Source organism: Pipistrellus hanaki (assembly GCF_964339955.1).
Source record: "Pipistrellus hanaki genome assembly, chromosome: 1".
NCBI lineage: Eukaryota > Metazoa > Chordata > Mammalia > Chiroptera > Vespertilionidae > Pipistrellus > Pipistrellus hanaki.
Window position 1 is genome coordinate 53934180 of NC_140503.1, and position 22337 is coordinate 53956516.

The 22337-nt window shown below is 40.0% G+C and overlaps 1 protein-coding gene across 3 annotated transcripts in view; it reads left to right on the forward strand.

The window, feature by feature from the left end:
* Positions 1 to 22337, forward strand: part of DMXL2 (Dmx like 2) — a 144832-nt gene that overhangs the window by 116070 nt on the left and 6425 nt on the right. The window contains exons 28-40 of one of the 3 annotated variants that reach the window (XM_084894001.1): positions 2763 to 3011; positions 8121 to 8299; positions 9976 to 10115; positions 10505 to 10590; positions 11237 to 11438; positions 12205 to 12322; positions 15976 to 16041; positions 17028 to 17114; positions 17196 to 17317; positions 18380 to 18509; positions 20049 to 20109; positions 20247 to 20374; positions 21057 to 21134. In XM_084894001.1, the coding sequence (XP_084750127.1) occupies positions 2763 to 3011; positions 8121 to 8299; positions 9976 to 10115; positions 10505 to 10590; positions 11237 to 11438; positions 12205 to 12322; positions 15976 to 16041; positions 17028 to 17114; positions 17196 to 17317; positions 18380 to 18509; positions 20049 to 20109; positions 20247 to 20374; positions 21057 to 21134 (1646 nt within the window). Of the gene's footprint in view, positions 1 to 2762; positions 3012 to 8120; positions 8300 to 9975; positions 10116 to 10504; positions 10591 to 11236; positions 11439 to 12204; positions 12420 to 15975; positions 16042 to 17027; positions 17115 to 17195; positions 17318 to 18379; positions 18510 to 20048; positions 20110 to 20246; positions 20375 to 21056; positions 21135 to 22337 lie in introns of those variants that run through there. The other 2 variants (XM_084894002.1, XM_084894003.1) reach the window with 2 other exon arrangements.

Consider the following 22337-nt stretch of genomic DNA (forward strand, 5'->3'; position numbering starts at 1 on the left):
TAACAGCCTATAACATTTGCACAATTATCAAATTCAGCATCTTAACATTGATGTAGTACTATATATAACCTATAGATTTTTTTCCCCACATTTCACTTTTTGTCCCACTAAATGTCCATGTAACATTTTAGTTATAATTTCTCATGAGTTTCCTCTAATATGGAGTAGTTCCTCATTTTTTTCTTTTATATGGTGTAGTTCCTCATTTTTTCTTTGACACTTTTGAAAAGAACTAGTCAATTATCTTTTTAGAATGCTCCTCAATTTTTAAAAATATTTTCTTAATATTAGATTCATGTTATGTAATTTTGGCAGGGATACCACGAAAGAGATATTGTGCCTTTATCAATGCAAAATATTAAGGAGTATACAATGCCAGTAGGTCCCATTACTGGGATTACTGCCCTTGATCTCTTTTTTTTTTAATTAAATATATTTTATTGATTTTTTTACAGAGAGGAAGGGACCTAGAGAGCTAGAAACATCGATGAGAGAGAAACATCAACCAGCTGCCTCTTGCACACCCCTACTGGGGATGTGCCCGCAACCAATGTACATGCGCTTGACCGGAATCGAACCTGGGACCTTTCAGTCCGCAGACCGACGCTCTACCACTGAGCCAAACCGGTTTCGGCATGCCCTTGATCTCTTGGTGAGATGGCTTCTTCCAGGTTTCTCCTTTGTTAAGTTACTTTTTTCCCTTTGCAGTGAGTAAGTATTTTTTAAAGAGACAGTTTAAGACTGTAAAATATCATACTTTTACCCACTCATTCTAGCATTTAGTGATGATTTTTGGCTGAATCAGATATTAGTGTGGGGTTATAAGATGGTGATTTTATAATTCTGTCATTTCTTTTACTTGAAATTATACTGAAATGGTTTGGTAAGGAAGAACTTTCCCTTCTACCCTTTTAAGTTATTTACTTGCTCATTTCTTATACCAGTATAGAATAATGTAATCTTATTTTGTTTTATAGGTTATAATCCATTTCTATCATTATTTTGTTTTTCAAGTTATGGAAATACTAGTGGCCCAGAGCACGAAATTCGTGCACTTCCAGGGGGTCCCTCAGCCTGGCCTGCGCCCTCTTGCAGTCCGGGAGCCATGGGGGGGATGTCCGGCTGATGGCTTGGTGGGCCTAAGCCGCCAGTTGAACATCCTTAGCATTGCCACGGAGGCGAAAGAGACTCCCACCACTGCCGCTTTGCTCACCAGCTGTGAGCCCAGCTTCTGGCTGAGCTGTGCTCTCCTGTGGGAACACACTGACCACCAGGGGGCAGCTCCTGTATTGAGTATCTGCCCCGTGGTGGTCAGTGTGCATCACAGTGACCGGTCATTCCATCATTCAGTTGTTTGCATATTAACTTTTTCTTATATAGGATATGCTGTAGATGAGGCCCCTTAGAACAATAATAAATGCAAAAAATTCACTGTTAACTCATTTTAGAATTGCCCCCACTTAAAATCAAATTGCTCCCCCCACCTTGGGGCATGTCCTGTACCTTGAGAACCACTGGGATTGATACTTTTCCTCTCTGAGCTTCATTTCTGAATACATAAGCATATACCATGGGAATTGTGATCTCTTCTCCATCTACCTCACTGGGTTGACATGAGAGGTTCTGAGCTAATAAACCTAGAAATGTTTCAGCAAGTTAGTGATGTCTACATGGGAAGCATTGTTATTGTTAAGCTCATGGGTACCCTCGCAGGTAGCAGGTGCTGATTAGGGGAGGAGGGCATGATTGTTTTCTGGGACTGTAGCTATGGAAGCTTTGCAGAGGGTTCCGCAGGCCTCAGAGGGGCGGGCTCTGGCCAGCAGCCCTGTAGCCGTGGTCCTTCCTGGAGGCGCTGGGGGGGGGCGGGGCAGGGTCTTAGGGGGCGCTAAAGGGGCAGCAAGGCCGAAAGAGTAGTAACTGTCAAACCTTCCTTCTTGGTGCCATTCTTTAAATTGTATGTGGCTGTTTCACAGCTGTACCTGCTCAGGGCGGGGCTCCAATCTCCTGGAGCCGGGTGGGGCTGGGCCAGGGCAGAGCCAAGTGGGCTAGCAGGGCGGGTTTAGCCACACCCCCAGTGAGGTTCAGTGTGCTTCTGCTGTGGAGATGGCGCTGCTCCTGTGGGTGGGGGGTGGGGGGTGGGGGGGGGAGGGTCTGACCCTGGGGGCTGCTCAGGCCTGCCTCCACCCAGGTCTGGAGTTGTAGGGAGAGGCATGCAGAAGGGGCCCTGTCAGTGGCAGACCATGGGCACCGGGTGCCTTGGGGGTGCTGACAGGTAGTCACCAGTGTGCTATTGTTGTGGGTGCCCCTGGCTAGGTGGCAGGGGAAGAGATCAGAATTTGGAGGTGTGGGCCACAGCTTCCCCCAAGGCTGGGTCTTCTCCCCATCCAGTCAGCCTCCCTGTCCCTCTGGGATTGCGGGGACTGGAGTAGGGTGTCCCTCTGTTCCCGCAGGGGGATTGGAAGAGCTCCCATGGCCACTTCCTCTTCCTTCTTTGCAGTCCGGGCTCTGCACTCTCCTCAGACCCCTGGGAACTTGGTTCCGGCTGCTTGTACAGCCTCCTGCTGGTCTGTCAGTATGCAAATTGGTCATTACTGGGACACTGTAACGGACAATTAGCATATTACCTTTTTATATGTATAGATGTATTTCATATAATATCATGTAATATAGTTCCATAATTATAGTTAAATTGCAAATTTAGAATTTTTTCCTTCTTGAGCTTTATGCTGATACACTTTTTATGATATTATATATCCCTACAGGTGTGAGCTCACTTATTAATCTCTTGAGTTCAGCACAAGATGAAGACCAGCCGAAACTGAACATTCTGTTGTGTGAAGCTGTTGTTGCTGTTTACTTAAGTTTGTTGATACATGCTCTTGCCACAAATTCCTCCAATGAATTGTTTCGACTTGCAGCCCACCCGTTAAATAATCGAATGTGGGCTGCTGTTTTTGGAGGGGGTGTAAGACTTATTGTGAAGCCTCGAAGACAATCAGAAAGTATTTCAGGTAAGAGTAATATATGTAAATATAAATAATTACCATTGTTAAAGTAAAAGATTATTTTAGCACTTTAAGAATTCTATTTTGAAAATTAGTGATTGTTGAAGTTTAATCACTGTTGTTATGATAGTAAATAACTAAACTCATATTAGAATAAGAAATGTACAAGGAGAATTTTTGGATAGCAGGACAAATTTAAGGATGATAAAAAGGAGAGGAAAGGTAAAGGTAAGTGAGGAGACAAAGTTAAGGAATGAAGCCATGGGAGGCGGGGGAGGGGGGGATAGTTTTTAGAGAAAGGATATTTAATTTTTTTTTTTTTTCACCCTGGTCAGTGTTAAGTGGTTAGAGCATTAGCCCTTCACTGAAGGTCTTGGGTTTGATTTCCAGTCAAAGACACATACTTGGGTTATGAGTTCCACTCATTCACCTGATTTATTCCGTGTGTGTATGTGTGTGTGTGTGTGTGTGTGTTTCCTCATGGTCTAGAATACATTTCATCTCACTTTTTAAAACGGTAGGATATGGTGAGATGTAGACTAATGCCATGGGAAAGGTTTCTATCTTGGTGCCGAAACATAGAAATCATCTTAATTCATCTTTAGAAATGGTCGTATTACAGATGAGCAATCAGTGGCAGTTTAAATGCCACAGGTTCTAACCTGTGTCCTTAGTGCCCAAGGTAGATTTAAATAAATAGGTTGCTCTGTAAGTCAAGGTAAGGGAGGAGATCTCATCCACTCCAATTGCTTCTACTCCCATTATATGTAGTGACTCTTTATCTTTCTACCTAGTTGTAGTCTACCTTAAACTTAAAGATTTCCCCCAAAATTATTTCCTGAATTTTCTGTTATTTTTTATGGTAATTCATTGACCACCAAGTTATCCACACTTAAAACCTCTGACTATGCATTCATATTTACATTCATTTAACACCTACTATCTGGTAGGCAGTGTTCAAGAATCTGGAGGTATGGAGTGAACAAAACAGACAATTCCCTTACCTTCATGAAACTTACATCTAGTGGAGGTAAAATTAACAAATAAATATCTCAGGTCTGATAAGAACGCTGATAAAAATAAAACAGAGTATATGGAGAGTGATGAGGGGATAGGGATAAGGACATTTTAGTTAGGGTAGTCAGAAGGCACATTTCTGATTAGGTAGCATTTGAGCAGTCTTATGGAGTAGTTCCTCTGAGTATGCATTCATATTTAGAGAAGTTAGTAATCACACCATGCTGAGCATTCTAGGAAGATGGAGCAGCGAGGACAAAGTTTATGAGATAGAACTGGATTTAGCCTTTTCTAGGAACTATAAAGAAAGCCAGAATTGCTGTCAAGGGGTGAGGGTGGAGGAATGTTTAGAGATAAAGTAAGGTCAGTAGCTGGGGCAAGGTCATTAGGGTTTCATGGATCATTGTATGGACTTTAGTTGTTTTTCTAAGAAAGATAGGAAACTACCAGAGGTTTTTAAGCATAGGCGTGACAGAATCTAGGTTTTCAGAAGATCCATTCTAGGTGCCATGTGAATAGGCTATGCAACAAGAATAAAAGTAGGGAACCTGGGTTCCCTACTATTGTTTAGTCCACTTAAAAGATAATAGTGGCTCCCCGCTGGTGTTGCTAAGTGGTGAGAGCTTTTGGCCTGTGCACTCTATTCCCAGTCAAGGACACATACCTGGGTTGCAGGTTCAATCTCTGGCCCCAATCAAGGCACGTGCAGGAAGCAACCAATTGACGTCCCCCACCCTGACCCTTCCTCCTTCCTTCTCTCACTTTCTCCCTCGCTCTTTCCTCCCCTCCTCCATCCTTTCCACTCTCTCCAAAAATCAGTGGAAAAAATATCCTTGTGTAAGGATTAAGAGAGAGAGAGAGAGAGAACAGGTAATAGTGAGTTACCATCCAGAATGAATGGATTTTATCATTTCACTATATATGTATATTGTTAGGTCGCCTAAGGAGGAACACACGAAGCCAGAGTGGCGAGGGGTTCTAAATTTACTATAGGCCCAGTACACGAAATTCGTGCACGGGGGTGTGTATCCCTCAGCCCAGCTTGTACCCTCTCCAATCTGGGACCCCTGGAGAGATGTCCGACTGCCCATTTAGGCCCGATCCCTCTCACAGTCCAGGACTGCTGGCTCCCAAATGCTTAACTGCCTGCCTTCCCGATTGCCCCTAACCACTTCTGCCTGCCAGCCTGATCACCCCTAACCACTCTCCTGCCAGCCTTAGTGATGCCTAACTGCTCCCCTGCCAGCCTGATTGCCCCCAACTTCCCTTTAATGTTCTGAAAACTGCTGTGGCCTCAATGCCTTCTCACCCTGCCCTCTCCCCCACTCCACTCTTCCTAGAAAACATTTTTCTTGCTGGCACAGGCTTATCAGAAACTTAGATCTTTATCTCTAGGGAAAAGTGGCAGTTTTAAAAATTCAAGCAGTTAGAGGACTGGGAACAGGCTTCAGGGCCTGTTCCCTCCTCCCCCTGCCTTTTCTAAATATTTTAAATAGCATACAATACTGAGACATTAATTGCAAGACATGTTCAGAAATATATAATGGAGGGTATGTTGAAAGAAAGAAGTTCTAAATTTAACTGTTGACAAGAATTGTAAAAGGACCCACTATACTAGGCTGCTAAAGAAACACCAGTTGGCCCCCTCTCCTCATCCTCCCTAGTTCGCCAGGCTTTTTCTAAACTCTGGGATACCCTTCTGGCATATCTCTCTCTCTCTCTCTCTCTCTCTCTCTCTCTCTCTCTCTCTCTCTCTCTCTCATCTCTCATCTCTCATCTCTCATCTCTAGGCCTTTCCAACTATTTACTGATGGAAGACAAGGAATAGCTATGGGGGTCATCACCCAGCCCTAGGGCCAATCCACCCCCGTAGCCTGCCTGTCTAGAGAGCTTGATCCCACAGTTTGGGGATGTCAGCCCTGCCTCTGGGCTTTAGCTGCAGCTGCTGCTCTCACCAAGGAGGCCCAGAAGATCTGCCTCCAGCAACCCTTACAGGTCTTCTCCACCCATAGACCACAGGATCTTCTATCATACCGATCCTTCTCTCCTTGCACCCTCTCGCATGCAGGAACTCCACATCTCCTGTTCCTCAAGAGTCCTGACATCTCCCTAACTCAATCCCCAGCCCTGAACTCGGCCACTCTCCTTCCCACTGCCTCCACCCAACCTGTGGCAATGCCCTCCTGCCCCGAGGTTGTCGAGGCCCTCACTCAACCTCGGGTGGGACTCTCAGATCTTCCTCTCTGTAATCCTGACTTAACTCTGTGGATGGAAGCTCGTGCCTAGAGCTCCAGAGGGTACCACCTCTCAAAAGGCTGAGCTCATTGCACTGACCAGGGCCCTGCATCTGGCCAAAGGGAGGAGGGTAAACATATATACAGACTCCAGATATTCCTTTCTGATAGCCCATTACCACGTGGTTATTTGGAGGGAGAGGGGCTTTCTCTCCACTAAATGCTCACCTATTATCAACGCTAGACTCATAACCCGCTTACTTGATACCTTACAGCTTCCCTCCCAGGTAGCCATCATGCACTGCCGAGGCCATCAGACTGACACCTCGATGGTTATGTGGGGAAATGCCCGAGCAGACAGAGTGGCCAGAGTCTTAACTCAGGGTGAAGGGTCCCCAGCCCCTGTCCTGTTCCTTTCTCTTCCCTTCATTACCCCTCAGTATACAGAGGAAGAAAAAAATAAACTCCTACAGTGGGGAGGCTCTTTTGGTCCTGAGGAATGGATCTTCATAAATAACAAGATCGTCCTTCCCCAGGCTCAGGTAGGGACCATTGCCCAACAGGTCTACCAGTCATTGCACATTGGACCACTGGCTCTTTGGAGGTTCCTCAAACCCCTCTTTACCTCGCCCACACTGTGAGAGGCAGTCACGAGTGCCTGCTCCTCCTGCTCCACATGTGCAGCTGTTTCATACCGGGGAGGAATGCGCCCCAACCTTCCTACCCATCAAATGAGGGGACACCTCTCAGAGCAGGACTGGCAGGTGGACTTCACCCATATGCCTCCCCACAAGAAGACCAAATATCTGCTTACCATGGTAGACACCCTGACAGGTTGGGTAGAGGCCTCAGGACCAGCTCTTACCTCCCAAGTGACTCAACAGGATCGCTCTCAAGACTTAACCAACCAGTCCCTTGGAGAAATTATGCTGCTGCACCCCTCGTCCAGCACGGAAAATACCCCGTTTTTCACTCACTTACCCCATGGCTCCTCCCATCATTAGGCCCATGGGTATCTATTTCTTTAATTTTGCTCTTTGGCCCCTGCTTATGTGCTGTTTCACTAGTTTTTTGCAGAAGAGAATGCAGGCATTCAACAACCAGAAGGTGGGAGAGATCTATCTGGCCCTGAATTCAGAACCTAGCACCAGAATCCTTGAGACCCCGTGTAGACGCCCCCTAACGATGCCCCCTCTCAGCAGGAAGTAGCTATGGAAAACAGACTTTCACTCCCTGACCTTGCCCAGACTCAATTTTTTAATATTACCAAAAACCTGGAATGATAGATCCTCCCTCCCCCCAACTGGTGGGCGGAGTATGACATAATTTGCATCTGCCACTGGGACATCCCCAAGACATTGAACTATCAGAGCATGCCAATTGCCCTGGGGCCCACCCCTTCCGTTCTTCCCCTCAAAAAGGTGTCTTCACTGCTCCACATGTTGCTTTTCTCTCTCCATCTGCAAGTCAGCCCGATTGGGTTCCTTCTTCTTCTCATCTCCCTCCTCTAATCCTGGTTTCTCTACCTCCTCAGTAATGATTTCCCTCGTTTGTGTGGAATAAACCTCTTCTTTAATATGTCTTGGTCTTCAACTCCATTTCCTGCCCCTCTGACTTTATACTATCCACTGAGCCAAACCAGTTAGGACCAAGATATTCTCTATGCTCTGTCCTTATCTCTGCCCTGCTGGCTAGAACACTGATGGCTGGAACTAGGAGACTTTAGGAGCACTAAACTCTTTAGACACAAGTAGGTAATTTAGTCTGAACTAAAAACATGGCAAAAGTGAGGTGAAAAGAAAGGTTAACTTTCTGGCTTAATAATGGAAAATAAATGCTTGCTTTTTCCCTCATTTTTATTCAGCACCCTCTGTTCCTCCTGAAGACATAGATAAACACCGGAGAAGATTTAACATGCGAATGCTGGTCCCTGGAAGGCCTGTAAAAGATGCTACTCCACCACCAGTGCCTGCAGAAAGACCATCTTACAAAGAAAAATTTATTCCTCCTGAACTTAGTATGTGGGATTATTTTGTTGCCAAGGTAAGGGATGTGAGGAATGCAGTTTTTTAGTGTGTCTGTTTTATGAACTCTTGTCAGTGCATCACGCAGGACTGAGGGACAGCTTCTGGACTGAACCACCATAGCTTAGACATGTAATCTCTCACGTCCAGAAACTGGATATTCATTCATTGAGCATCGGATATGTTAGAATGATTAGATACTATATGTGGATGAGACACACTATATGGGATTTAGGTATAAACCAGATACTTAGGTTCCCTTCATCTGATTGTCCTTGTTTCCCTGGTTAGCATAGAACTAGAGCAGGAGATATTTAGGGGTTTTATTGTTACCAGTCCCAAGAGGATACTCAAAATGTCAGAATATAGAGTAACATAAGGTTATTGACCAAGAAGGTGCCAATCCAAATGAGAAAGTATTTTGTACAAAATAAAAATGAAAAGCAATGTAACGAAGTTTATGGAATGCAAATGAAGCAGTGGTTACAGGGAAATTTAGGGGTTTCATTGTTACAAGTCCAAAGATCAAAACTCAAAATGTCAAAGTTTAGAGTAAGGAAAGATTTATTGATCAAGAAGTTGCCAATCCAAATGAGAAAATATTTTGTACAGAATAAAAATGAAAAGCAATGTACCAAATTTTATGGAATGCAATAAAGCAGTGGTTACAGGAAATTTTATAGTTTTGAGTTCTTATATTAGGAAAAAAAGGTTAAAATCAGATATCAAAAGACTTACCATAAGCTAGACATATTAAAGAAAACCTAAAATAAAAGGTAGAAAATATTACATATATAAGCAGAAATAAAATAGAAAATAATAGTTATCATGACAGAAAACAGATTGGTGGTTTTCTAAAGCTGGGGTTGAGTTGGAAAATTGAGAAAGAGCAATAGGAATCTTTGGGGTTGAAGAAAATATTCTATATTTTGACTTGGGTAGTGGTTACATAAGTGTATATATTTGTTAAAAAATCAATTAATTGTATGTGTAAAATAGATAATCTTTATTCTATATATGCTATAATAAAGATTTTAAAATTATTTTAAAAATTGAACAGTGATACTATTTGAATATTTGAAGTTATCATGATTTATGTAAAATAAGATTGATTATTTTAAAAACAAAAAATCCTTATTCAGAAAAAAAAAAAAAAAGAAGGTGCCAATCCTCAAATCCTTCTTAAGAAAGTAGAGAGTTCAGTTTTCTTTTATGTCAAGGAAAGGGAGAATGGGAGGGGCTATTTTTGTAAAATCTCAAGCCTCCAGCAGAATTTCTCTAATGATTAGCTTGTCTAAAGAGGAGCTATTAGCCTAAAGGCCCTGGGATAGCAGGCTCAAACAAGATGGTGACAGAAAGACTGTGCATTTCACCTGTTACATTAGCAGGCCCCATGATACATCTCTGGTTCTCCAAGCAGAGGAAATGTCTCAGGGGCTCAGAATCCTTATGGGGACTAGGTCCATTACAGTCCCATCACTATCATGTTGGGTGCATCACTTGCTCTTTGGCATTTTGCTTTTATCAGCTCATCACCCTTTATTAATATTTCCTTCTTTATATATGTTAACACTGTGGTCACCTTGCTCTAAATACGCAAGAGAGAATACATCCCGCATTGTCCCTCCTCCCAATGTTGTTAGGACAAAGATAACCCAATTATATGTTTTAAAATAACTTTACCTTTTATTTCAGCCATTTCTCCCTTTATCTGATAGTGGTGTTATTTATGATTCTGATGAAAGCATTCATAGTGAAGAAGAAGAAGATGATGATGGTGATGAATTTTTTTCAGGCACACGAATACAGGAGCATCAAGACCCAAATTCCTATAGGTAAATTGCCTTTTCTTTTATAGGAAATCCTTATAGTACTAATTTTAAGTAACACTATCATGAACTTATACAAGAACTGATTTATGTTTTTAGGTAAAGAATTCTGTACCTTTGAAGTTAATTTCCAGACAGTACAGTATTTCTTTCACAACCACTTTTAGATTATGAGACTGACACGCTGCCTACTGCGTTAAGGAGGTGGTTTCACAACCACTTTTAAATAGTAGCTTATATACAGAGCACAAGCACAAACATTTTTAGTGAGGGGAAAGTACGTAATTTATTGATGTGCTATTAGATTGATATGACTATGGTAATTTCCAGATATTTCAAGTGTAATATAAGGATAATACAATTGAGGGTGATTTTCTTTTGTCCCCCGTGAACAGCTGGGTTCTTCTGCATTTGGCAATGGTTAAGCTAATACTTCACAATGTCAAGAATTTTTTCCCCTTTGCTGGATTGGAATTCTCTGGTAAGTCTGGAATTTGAAAATTAATGTTCATAAATATAACAAATTACCATCTTTAGAAATCCATATGAAAGGGCATTTGGTGCTAAAAAAAAAATACTACAAGAGGTCTTGTTTATTTTACACTCCAGTCTATGGTTTTAATATGTAGAAAGAATTGCTATCTTCCTAGAAGGTTGAAATATAAAGCAAAAAAATTAGACTGGAGAAACTAGACATTGCCTTGGTTCATTTAGAGAGCTGGCTTTTGCTTTGTTGAAAGCATTAAGAATCCAAATGATACCCTGACCGGTGTGGCTCAGTTGGTTGAGCTTCAGTCATCCTGTGCACCAAAAAGTCACAGGATTTTGGGTCAGGGCACATACCTAGGTTGTGGACTTGATCCCTGGTAAGAAGTGTGCAGGAAGCAGCCAATTGATGTATCACTCTCACATTGAAGTTTCTCTCTCTTTTCCCATTCTCTTCCTCTCTCTCAAAAAAAGAAAAAGTATTTTTTTAAAATCTAAATGGTATTACTGTAGATTAACATTTTTAGAGCTACTTATACTAGTATTTTCAGAAGTTTTGCCTATAAATTCAGGTTTGATAAAAATGATGATGACCAACATTTTTTTATCAAAATGAAATGATATATTCTATCACTTTGTAGAGTTGCCTGTAACATCACCATTAGGTATTGCTGTGATTAAAAACTTGGAGAATTGGGAACACATCTTACAAGAGAAAATGGATCAATTTGAAGGTCCACCCCCTAATTATATCAACACATATCCAACTGACCAATCAGCAGGAGCTGGACCAGCTATTCTTCGAAATAAAGCAATGCTAGATCCTGAAAATACTCCTTTCAAGTAAGAATGCTTTTTATATGTCTTCCTGCAAAACAGTGTGGCAAAATATGTCAGTAGTCTCAAAACATTCATAACTTTGAACCTGCAATTCTATTTCTAGCAAAATACACTAAGGAAACATAAGAAATCTTGTTAGAAGATTATTTTTCCCAGGATTACCTATAATTCAGTAAGCATTACTTTTATATTTAGGGGAAAACCTTTATTACTATCTTTATTTTAAGAACTCTTACAGAAATTCTTTGAGGTAATCTACATATGCAAACACGATGCTACTGTACTGACCTTTTGTCAGTAATTTAATAGTAAGCACATTGTTCTTCATAGATGCTGTGATCCCTGAAATGTTCATTTGGGTTCCTAACTTAAACGGCATGCTTTTTCTCTCGAAGCCGCTGGCCCTAATTAAGAGTATTGCTCATACGCTTAAAGAGCAGGGCTCTTTAGCTTGTGAGGAGGTTAGAAATAAAATTTATGACTATCTTTATTGGGGATATGCTTTTAACCAACAGAACCAAACTAATGTATAATTTTAAAAAACTAGGAGATTCATTTGACTCTCAGCTCAATCTGTTCACTCAGAGAACCTGTAATTAGATAATTGCTAGATTTTTAGAAAAATTAAAAATGAAATTACAAAATTTTGTTAATTTTAATGCTGTAACTTCTTTGCTATAGATTAAAAAAAAAAAAAACTTTTTAAGTACCTGTAAATGTGAAACATTTTCTGTAGACTGAAAGAGTGATGTGTTGATTGTTTTACTAGATCCCGGGATTCCTCTGCACTTCCAGTCAAACGACTTTGGCATTTCCTTGTTAAACAAGAAGTCCTTCAAGAGACATTCATTAGATATATTTTCACTAAGAAAAGAAAGCAGAGTGAGGTATTTTGAAAAAAAATTTTTTTTTTCCTGTTGTAATTTTTGTTTAGTTTTCTTTAATATTTCTAATGGAGTGAGTGCTTGATTTGGTTGGAACTTTCTATCTTCCATACATCATAGGTAATAGCTTACCAAACTATAATAAATTATATTTAGGTTAAAAACATATAATTTTCATTTCATAGCAATGAAACAAAATAGGTTCCTTGATAAGTCATGTATACTCAAGTGAAATTTAGTACTTCTTTTATAGTATTTGCCATTGGGCTTTTCCATTCAATAAAGATTTTGATGGATTGTTTAGAGAGTTTAATATATAAATGAGTGTGCTCTGTATTATGATTCTCTGAATATCATTTAATTGAAAAATGCAACGTAGCCCTTTAAAAGCATTTTATTTACTTAGCATTTAAAAATGAACAGGATAAGTTTTAGAAGCAACAAATTCAGAGAATATATTACAGAAATAACAAATTCAAAATGAAGAAAGGTGGCTTTTACAATGTTGGACAGAGGAGAGGTTCTACATTGCATGGTTAAAAAACTCTCAGAGAACCTGTAATTAGATAATTAATTGCTAGATTTTTAGAAAAATTAAAAAATGAAATTACAAAAGGTAAATTAATAATGTGATACCATTCAGGATGTAAGAAGACTCAGGAGCTTGGGAGACTGGCACTGTGAAACTTAAAATGATCTCTTATATAAGGAGGGGTCCATATATCTTTTATTTGAGCAATTTCAGTTTATTTTGTCACTTAATGACATAATGGGCAATTTGGATTGTGTTCTCAGGATAGAGTGTCAGGTATGATTAAAAATTTGGCAAACAGACTTTATAAGAAAAGATGAATTATATTTCACTTAGGAAAGTGAAAACCGAGAGGGACAGTGCACAGGATTTTGTTTCCCAAGGTGAATTAGAAAATTGCTTCTCAGTTTTCCCCATACCTAGGGCAGCAGAACCTACCGAGCTCGGCACTCACTCACGTAGATGGTAACGGTGGTCAGCCCTCGTGAAGACTTTTATTTTCTCTGTGGATTTAAAATGTGTGCTTATGTAGGAATTGGGGAATTGAACTACAGAGATTTTTTTAAAAGTCTTTTTTGATAATATACAATAAACCCTGGTGGTATTGAAATTATTGATGATTATTAGAGGATCAGAGCCAAATTCCTTTCCACTGTTTACACCATGTTCTATAGTGATGCTGAGTCCAAATGCCATAAAAATAAGATACAGAAATCTAAGAAATAGATTTAAAAAAATAGATACTTATTTAATTAGGGGTTTCTTATTCACAGAAAACTAGTTCATTGAAGGATCTGTTTTCTGTGTATTTAGTTCTTCAAATTACTAAACATAATGACTTATTAAAGATATGCTTTAATTATTCATAAGGTTTGTAGCAGTTTGATTGGGTTGGATTATCAGAGCCTCAGATTACTGTGGGGAGTTTGTTTGGACTCCCAGACTCTTGTCTTGCCCTTGCCCTTCAGGCTCTGTTCTTTCCCTCTTCCTTAAATAAACTTCCCCCATCCTTTATGCCCCCTCAGTCTCTGTGCTCTTGGGATCAACAGCCAAATGTGTGTTACCTGCTATTTTTGTACTAGCCTAGGGTCTCCATGGACAGGGAGGTAGGACAGAGATAAATAGAACATTTCTTAAAATGCTATGTAAGCATTGGTTGGCTCTATGGAAGGGAAGTACATAGCTGGAAGTTTGGATGGGAGAAGAATTTTTATCGTGTGCCCTTTTGTACCTTTTTGTTTGTTTGTTGTTGGTAATCCTCATCGGAGGTTATTTTCTCCACCAATGTTCAGAGAGAGTAGAAGGGAGGGAGAGAAACACATCGATTGGTTGCCTCTCACGTGCTTCTTTATGGGCTGGGGATTGAACCTGTAAGAGTATTGTGGGACCCTCAACCCAGGTACGCACCCTTGACTGGGAATCGGGCCTGCAACCCTTCTGTGTGCAAGCTGGTGCTCTAACCATGGAATCACTGGCAAGGGCCTCTTTTGTAACTTGAATTTTCAATTGTTGAATGAAATTCTGTCTAGTGCTGTCAAATAGAATTTTCTGAGACAATGGAAATTTGTCTCTTCTGTCACTAGCCACAAATGGTTATTGAGCAGTTAAAATGTGGCTGGTGTGACTGAGGAACTGAAATTTTAATTGTATTTAATTCAAATTTAAGTAGCCACATATATTCAGTGGCCACTGTATGGAATCTCATAGATCTGCCGAAAACCTGTTTGCATGAGGGGAAAAAAAATGTTAAAGCTGTTAAGATAAAATATAAACTAGTCACTAATTTCAGAAATGTGCAGCATTATTAAAACTACCCACCTACTTGCCCTGGCTGGTGTGGCTCCTTTGGTTGGAGTGTTCCATGCACTGAAAGGTTATGGGTTCAATCCTGAGTCAGGTCGAGGCCAGTAGCGGTGGCAGTGGAGAGGGAGAGGGAATGATGGATGCTCTCACTCACATCCATGTTTCTCTAAAAAAATCAGTGAAAATATGTTCTTGGTGGAGTATTAAAAACAAATTACCCATTACTAAGAGAGTTTTATCTTTTTAAATCATTAAATAGGATCTTGGTAATCAATAAATTTGGTAAATTTAGTGGACTAATAAAATTAGCAAACTAATCCTAAAAGTGCTAACACTTTTAAAGTGTTAATTAAAAAAAAGACCCAATAATAAAATTCTTCTTAGAAATGCTAAAATTTTAGATGAATTCACATAGAAATTTTACTCATTGGCTATATTAAGAATATTTCACAAAACAGGTGTTGGTGAAATTGTTCAATGTGACAGACTCAGCTACGTGATACAGGCAAATAGTTTGCTCTGCAGTCTGGCCCCGGCACCCGGCACCTGTTCCTCCTTCACTGTCAGGTGCAGCAGCCCCAGAGCAGCCGCTGGTGGCAGGGGCAGAGAATTTGGCCCTTTCGGCTTTAAGTGAAACAGCCACTTTAGGAGTGTATTGCTCTGATCAAACACAACAGAGCAGAAGTATTACTTCTAACTGTAGCCATTCCTAATGATCCTGTCATCAACCAGCAGCAAGTATTTTGTGTGATTCTTTCCGATGCCTCATTTTATGAAACGTTTACTTCTGAGGAGAAAAGTTCTTAAGTAAATGGTTGATGTTTATTCTAATCCCTCTCTCTTCATGGATATATTCCTTATAAGTGAGAGTAAAATAATTATCAGTACTTTCGATCTGTGTTTAGAAGTTAATTTTAATTTTTAATTTGAAAGAACCCTATAGGATAGTAACCTAAGTATTATAGAATGCATCTGTTTGTATAAGTAGGTGTTATTTTTAAAGATTACAGTTTAAGCTAGAACTTTAAGTTAAATAACTGATATACAAATAACTAATTTTTATTTTGAAATAGTTTTATATATATAATAGTTACATTAACTTTAATTTTGCCTGGTTTGCTTTGTGTTGTGTTTTTCTGATAACATCACATTTTCTCGGTTTAATTTCTTTCATGACATTTTGCTTTGAAAAAGAAACCTTGCAAATTCATCTTATCATCTTTAAGTGATGGAGTAACCATTTCAGTTTGAAATTTTTCATTCTCTTTATAATTTTGTTTCATGCATGGCTTTGTGTTTGTGACGGTGTGGTGTTATTTAGTCTGTAGAAGAACATGTGGTGGAGCATGTCAAACAAAACTCCGTAGCAGAAGATTGCCACAACAAGGTAGTATTCCAAGCTCTTGTATTTAGCTCATTCTTTCAAGTGCAAGGAACTAACGCCTGATCTCTAATACTAACCATGAGCTGCCCCGTTGGTCAGAGCACTCATTGCACACCTCAGTGACACACGGTAGGAAAAGCTGCACTAGGTCTGGCTCTCCCTGCCACTGGTTCTTCTCTTTCCTGCTTCCTGTTCCACCTATACTTAGGTCACTTTTTCCAGGCTGTTCTTAAACATGATTGTCTATCCATCTTCTTTTTATAATTTACTATTGATTTCAGAGAGAGGGAGAGAGAAATAGAAATATTAATGATGAGAATCATTGATTGGCTGCCTCCTGCACGTCCCCTACTGGGGTTTAAGCCCACAACCCAGGCATACGTCCTGAGTGAGAAATGAACCGTGACCTCCTAGCTCTTGGGTCAATCCTCAACCACTGAGCCACACCAGCTGACTCTTTCTTCTTGATTTCTGCCTCTTCTTTCCATCCTGTCACCTTAAGCCACTGCACTTTCCTCTGTCAATTTCCTTCATTCCTTTCTATTTTTCTTTCCAACTTCTCCTTAGTCCTGTCTCATCACCTTTATCTAACGTTTCATATCTTATGTGACTCCTTTGTCTTTGTCTTTTTTCCTTCACTCGTGCCTCTTATGTATACACATTCTTATTACAGTATCTTTGCACTCTTTTGGAAGAGGTAAGAGAGACATATTACTACTATAAATACTCGTGAAAATTATGCTAGCTATCTTCTATGACAGTTAATCAATATCCTATAATTAGATGGAAATACTTGTAATTGGATGATTACAGGGCATCAGCAAATTTAAGCTAATTCCAAAGCTAATTTTCAACACAGTAAAATTACTAACCCCTTTTTACTTGCTGCTTCTGCATTTTCTCCTTGCTTTTTTAATGTTGTGGGGAGTGCAGATCTCTACACAGAGCTGTGCTGCAACAACTATAATTTGCCAACAACTGTTTTGCAGGTTGAAGCTGATCTGGGTTATCCAGGTGGAAAGGCAAAAATAATTCATAAGGAATCAGATATGATTATGGCATTTTCTATTAACAAGGTAAAAGCTTTAGTCATTATAAAGAATGTTGTTCTTTTTAGTGAAATTGACTGAATTATTGACTCTGCCTTTGCTTTACAGGCAAACTATAATGAAATTGTTTTGGCTTCAACACATGATGTACAAGAACTAGATGTTACTTCTCTACTAGCCTGTCAGTCATACATGTGGATTGGAGAAGAATATGACAGAGAATCCAAAAGGTTGGATTGTGTTACGTAGTCAATTTTAAATGTAGTTTTCTTCAAAAGGTTAAATGCTTTTGCACATGATTTGAATTATCTAGATTAAAAAAGTATATTTTTATCTACCTTCATTTGGGTAGGAAACAAATATAAGCAAATCATTCATACTTGTTCCATTAGACCCTGAAGTATTCATTGAGTCAGAATAATCCCCAACACCAAAGTCTAATGTTGACAATTGCTACTTAGACATTTAACCCCAAAGAAATGCCAGGAATTACATAATATTCAGTAAATTCAGCTGATCTGGATAATTAAAGCAAAAGGCTGTATACACAAATGTATTCATCTGATGAAGTATATTCCCTGAGTAATTTCCAGTGTTTCTTCTTATCTCCTTATAAGCATACCTTTTTTGCAGATAAAAATGTGGACATTGCACCAAACGTTTTGTAGCACTTTCCTTTTGGGGTTTCTCCTCCACGTTTGCCCTTCCTCTTGCTTTTTTCCAGATTCTTGAAAATTTTATATGCTTGAGAATGGTACCATCATAACCTTTCTCCTGTTCTGTTGAGTTTTCTATTTTATCAATATATAATATAACTAGATTTCACTATCACGCTTCTTGGTAGATATAACCATGTAATATAGTTCATCATAAAAATTACTTTTAACATTTTTATGTGATAATTAGTATCTTACTCTTAAGAAATCTTTAAACTCAAATTTCTTTAATTCATACATTTAAAATGTATGAATTTGATACATGGGATTACTGTACTTGAAGAGAACATATACTCTTTTTCTAAAAAGGAGATCTCTATTAAATATTTCAAAACAAACATTTGTTCCAACTTGTATAATAATAAATTTATACCTGAACATTTGACTAATGTATATTTGGCAAATGGAAATAGTTAACCAGAAAGAAAATTGGTTATGATTAGGACATATACTTAAGTTTTCCTCATGGATGTTTATTTTTAAATAAAGACCGTCCTATGTGTACATAAGTTCTCTAATTGGAATGTGTTAAGAGAGAAAGGAATTTTCACAATAACACATATTTGTTTTTCACAGTTCAGATGATATTGATTATCGTGGTTCCACTACAACTCTTCATCAACCCAGTACATCAGCAAATCCTACGCATCCACTTTCATCTCTGCCCTGGCTGGGCAGTGGACAGACTAGCACTGGAGCTAGTGTGGTATGTCATTTAATATTAGGTATAGTTTCTGGATATGGACTTCCTCAAAATAAGTTGAAATCACTTTGACCTAGGAATGATCCAAAAGATTAGAGCAGTGACCAGTTAGACCGTCCTATATAATAAAGAGGTAATATGCAAATTGACCCTCATGCCCTCGCACAAGATGGCCGTCCCCATGTGGTCAAAGGTGGCCGCCACAAGCTGGCTGGCAGGGGAGGGTAGTTGTGAACAATCAGGCCAGAAAGGAGGGGGGTAGTTGGGGGTGACTAGGCTTGCAGGGGAGGGCAATTAGGAATGAACAGGCCTGCAGAGGAGGGCAGTTGGGGACAGCTGGGTTGGAAGAGGAGGGCAGTTAAGGGTGACCAGGTCAGCAGCAGAGGACAGTTAGGGGCAACTAGGCCTGCAAGGGAGGGCAGTTGGGGGTGAACAGACCTGCAAGGGAGGGCAGTTGGTGGCAACCAGGCTGGCAGGGAGGACAGTTGGGGGAAGCCAGGCCTGCAGGGGAGCAGTTTGGCATCGATCAGGCTGGTAGGGAATGGTCAGGGGGTGATCAGGCTGGCAGGCAGGTGAGTGGTTGGGAGCCAACAATCCTGGATTGTGAGAAGAATGTCCGACTGCCGGTTTAGGCTCGATCCCATAGAGATCGGCCTAAACTGGCAGTCAGACATCCCCCAAGAGGTTTCAGATTAGAGAGGGTGCAGGCTGGGCTGAGGGATACCCCTCCAGTGCACAAATTTCATGCATCGGGCCTCTAGTATAATAAAAAAATCTAACATACTGTGAGTTTCTGTGTCAGGTGCATGCTTTTTCTCACAACGACCCTAGGTGGGAGGTGCTGTTATTATCCCCCATTTTCTAGATGAGCAAACAGAGGCACAGAGTGAAAAAGCAGAGTCAACAGGAGTTCATGTCTACTCTAAGTGTGTGAAAGTGCATCAGTAGCATTGCTAGTCACTGTAGTTGAAGGGGTCCCATTCTCATGTTCTGTGAAGACCCTGGAGATACTCATTGTCTTCAGAGAGGGGCACTTGGAGAATTCCCTTTATCACTAGATAAAGTGCCTGGTGTCCTTACTGTGCACATGGGCCAGGGTTCTGCCAGGAAGTGACTTGCTTCCACAGCTGTTCAGACAAGCATCATACATTAGTGGTTCAGAAAATCCACAACAGGCTTTATTTCAGTAATTAGCCAGTTGTAAAGAATAAATGTTATCAGCCGAGACCGGTTTGGCTCAATGGATAGAGCGTCGGCTTGGGGACTGAAGGGTCCCGGGTTCGATTCCGGTCAAGGGCATGTACCTTGGTTGCGGGCATATCCCCAGTAGGGGGTGTGCAAGAGGCAGCTGATCGATGACTCTCTCTCATCGATATTTCTAACTCTCTATCTCTCTCCCTTCCTCTCTGTACAAAATCAATAAAATATATTTAAAAAAAAAAAAAAGAATAAATGTTATCAGAATTAGAGTTGGCATGAATCATATCCCTCCTCACCTCTTCTGTTATGCAAAAATAAATTCATTTTTATTTCCTTTTAAAGCTTATGAAAAGGAATCTACATAATGTTAAAAGAATGACCTCACACCCTGTCCATCAATACTGTAAGTATTTTATTTATGGTCCAAAGACTGTAAACAGGCTCTTTCATTTTGAAAAATATTTTATAGAATGGAAAATATTGGACCTCTTTCTTCAGCTTCTTTATTTCTTACCTTTTGCCTTTTCTCTCCTGTTTCAGATCTTACAGGTGCTCAGGATGGCAGTGTACGCATGTTTGAATGGACACGACCTCAGCAACTTGTCTGTTTCCGCCAAGCCGGCAATGCAAGAGTAACCAGACTATATTTTAATTCTCAAGGCAACAAGGTTAGTTTGGGGGATTACTGCTAAACTCATCTGAAAATAATTGTGGATGTTCATGAGGATATGGTTAGCAAAACTACACCTGAAAGCAAATTCAGTGACCCTGTGTTTAGCCGAGCAGGTAGTTTGTTGGTGTCTCTTTTCCCCCTTGTCTCCCAATAACAGCATTAATTCACAGAATTTTGTATGGCTTAGTTATCTTCTTAAAGATACTAAGTATTCTGAGTGAGTGAAGAACTCTGCTGAGTGTGTTGGTGGTCTTATAAGCACATTCAAGCACCTGAGAGAAACCTTCCAGTTTCTTACTGAATTGAACTACAGAATATTGGAGGAAAACAGTAAAATAGGTGTGGGAAAGTATTTAAAAGGTAGTGGGCCATGACTGGGTGGCTCAGTTATTTGGAGCATGTTCCTCCACCAGAAGGTGGTGGGTTTGATCCTCAGTTGGGGTGCCTATGGGAAGCAACCAATAGATTACTCTCTCTTTCAAATCAGTAAACATATCCTCAAGTGAGGATTTTTTTTTTAAAGGTGGAAAGGTAATTATAGTATTTGGACCTTCTTGGGACCTACAGCAACAGAAACATACCTGTGGGGAGAATAAGGGCCTCTAGTTTCCATAAATGTTCTTACCTGTGAGATGGATGCTAAGAAGCTGTATTTAATATTTACACCTTTTTTACAGTGTGGTGTTGCAGATGGAGAAGGTTTTCTGAGTATCTGGCAAGTAAACCAAACTGCTGCGAATCCCAAACCTTACATGGTGAGTATCACTCAGCATTCCCAGAGCATGTGGAGGCCACTTGTTTATGAAGTGTCTGGTTCAGACAGTGAATCTCATTGGCAGGTCTGGTTGGACAGAGACAGTCTGTCCAGCAACAACAGCCCAGAAGCCACCATTGCTCTGGTTTAAGACTGAAATGACCTGTAAAACAGAAACCTTGCTTTTTGCAACTGAAGGGCAACCATTATATTAGAAAACTTTCACAAGCTTTCCATTTGCATAGTCCTACACAGGATACATTTTCATTACACTTTTATCCATTTTGAAAATTCTATTTTTAATGATAGAATTTTGAAGTGATACCTATGTTAAGAATCAAACAGGTTGCAGGTACAGTCATCGCTTAGTATCTGTGGGGGATTGGTTCTGGACTTCTGTGGTTGCTGGAATTCCTTCTGTAAAATGGCTGTAGTCTTTGCATATAACATACATTTTCCTGTATATTTTAAATTACTTATAATAACTAATACAATCTAAGTTTTATATAAATAGTTGTTATACTATATTGTGTAAGTAATAATCACAAGAAAAAAAAGTCTGTACAATTCAGTACTGATGTAGCCATCTCTGGCCTACCTAACTGTAGATACACACTAACAACAGTGTAACTTTTATTTATTTTATTTTATTTTTTAAAAAATATATTTTATTGATTTTGTACAGTGAGGAAGGGAGAGAGATAGAGAGTTAGAAACATCGATGAGAGAGTCATCGATCAGCTGCCTCTTGCACACCCCTTACCGACGCTCTATCCACTGAGCCAAACCGGTTTCGGCTAACCAAGCCATTTAATTATATGAAGTTCATGAGCTTGGTACCTTTGCTATGTATCCCACTGGGGATGTGCCCGCAACCAATGTACATGCCCTTGACTGGAATCGAACCCAGGACCTTTCAGTCCCCAAGCCGACGCTCTATCCATTGAGCCAAACCGGTTTCGGCAACAGTGTAACTTTTAAAAAATACATATTTTTGACCTGCAGATATAGAGGGCCAACTGTATTCCAGTTTTCTCCAGAACTTTGTTTAGTATATTATAAAATAACAATAGGCTGCTTTATTCATGAATCCAAATCAGACTACACCACTTGTGATACAGACAAGCATATTTTCACTGGGTGGGATGAGGTAGGAGGAGAGATGGAAAATGGTGCTCTTCTATGCAGAGCTTCCACTTCATAT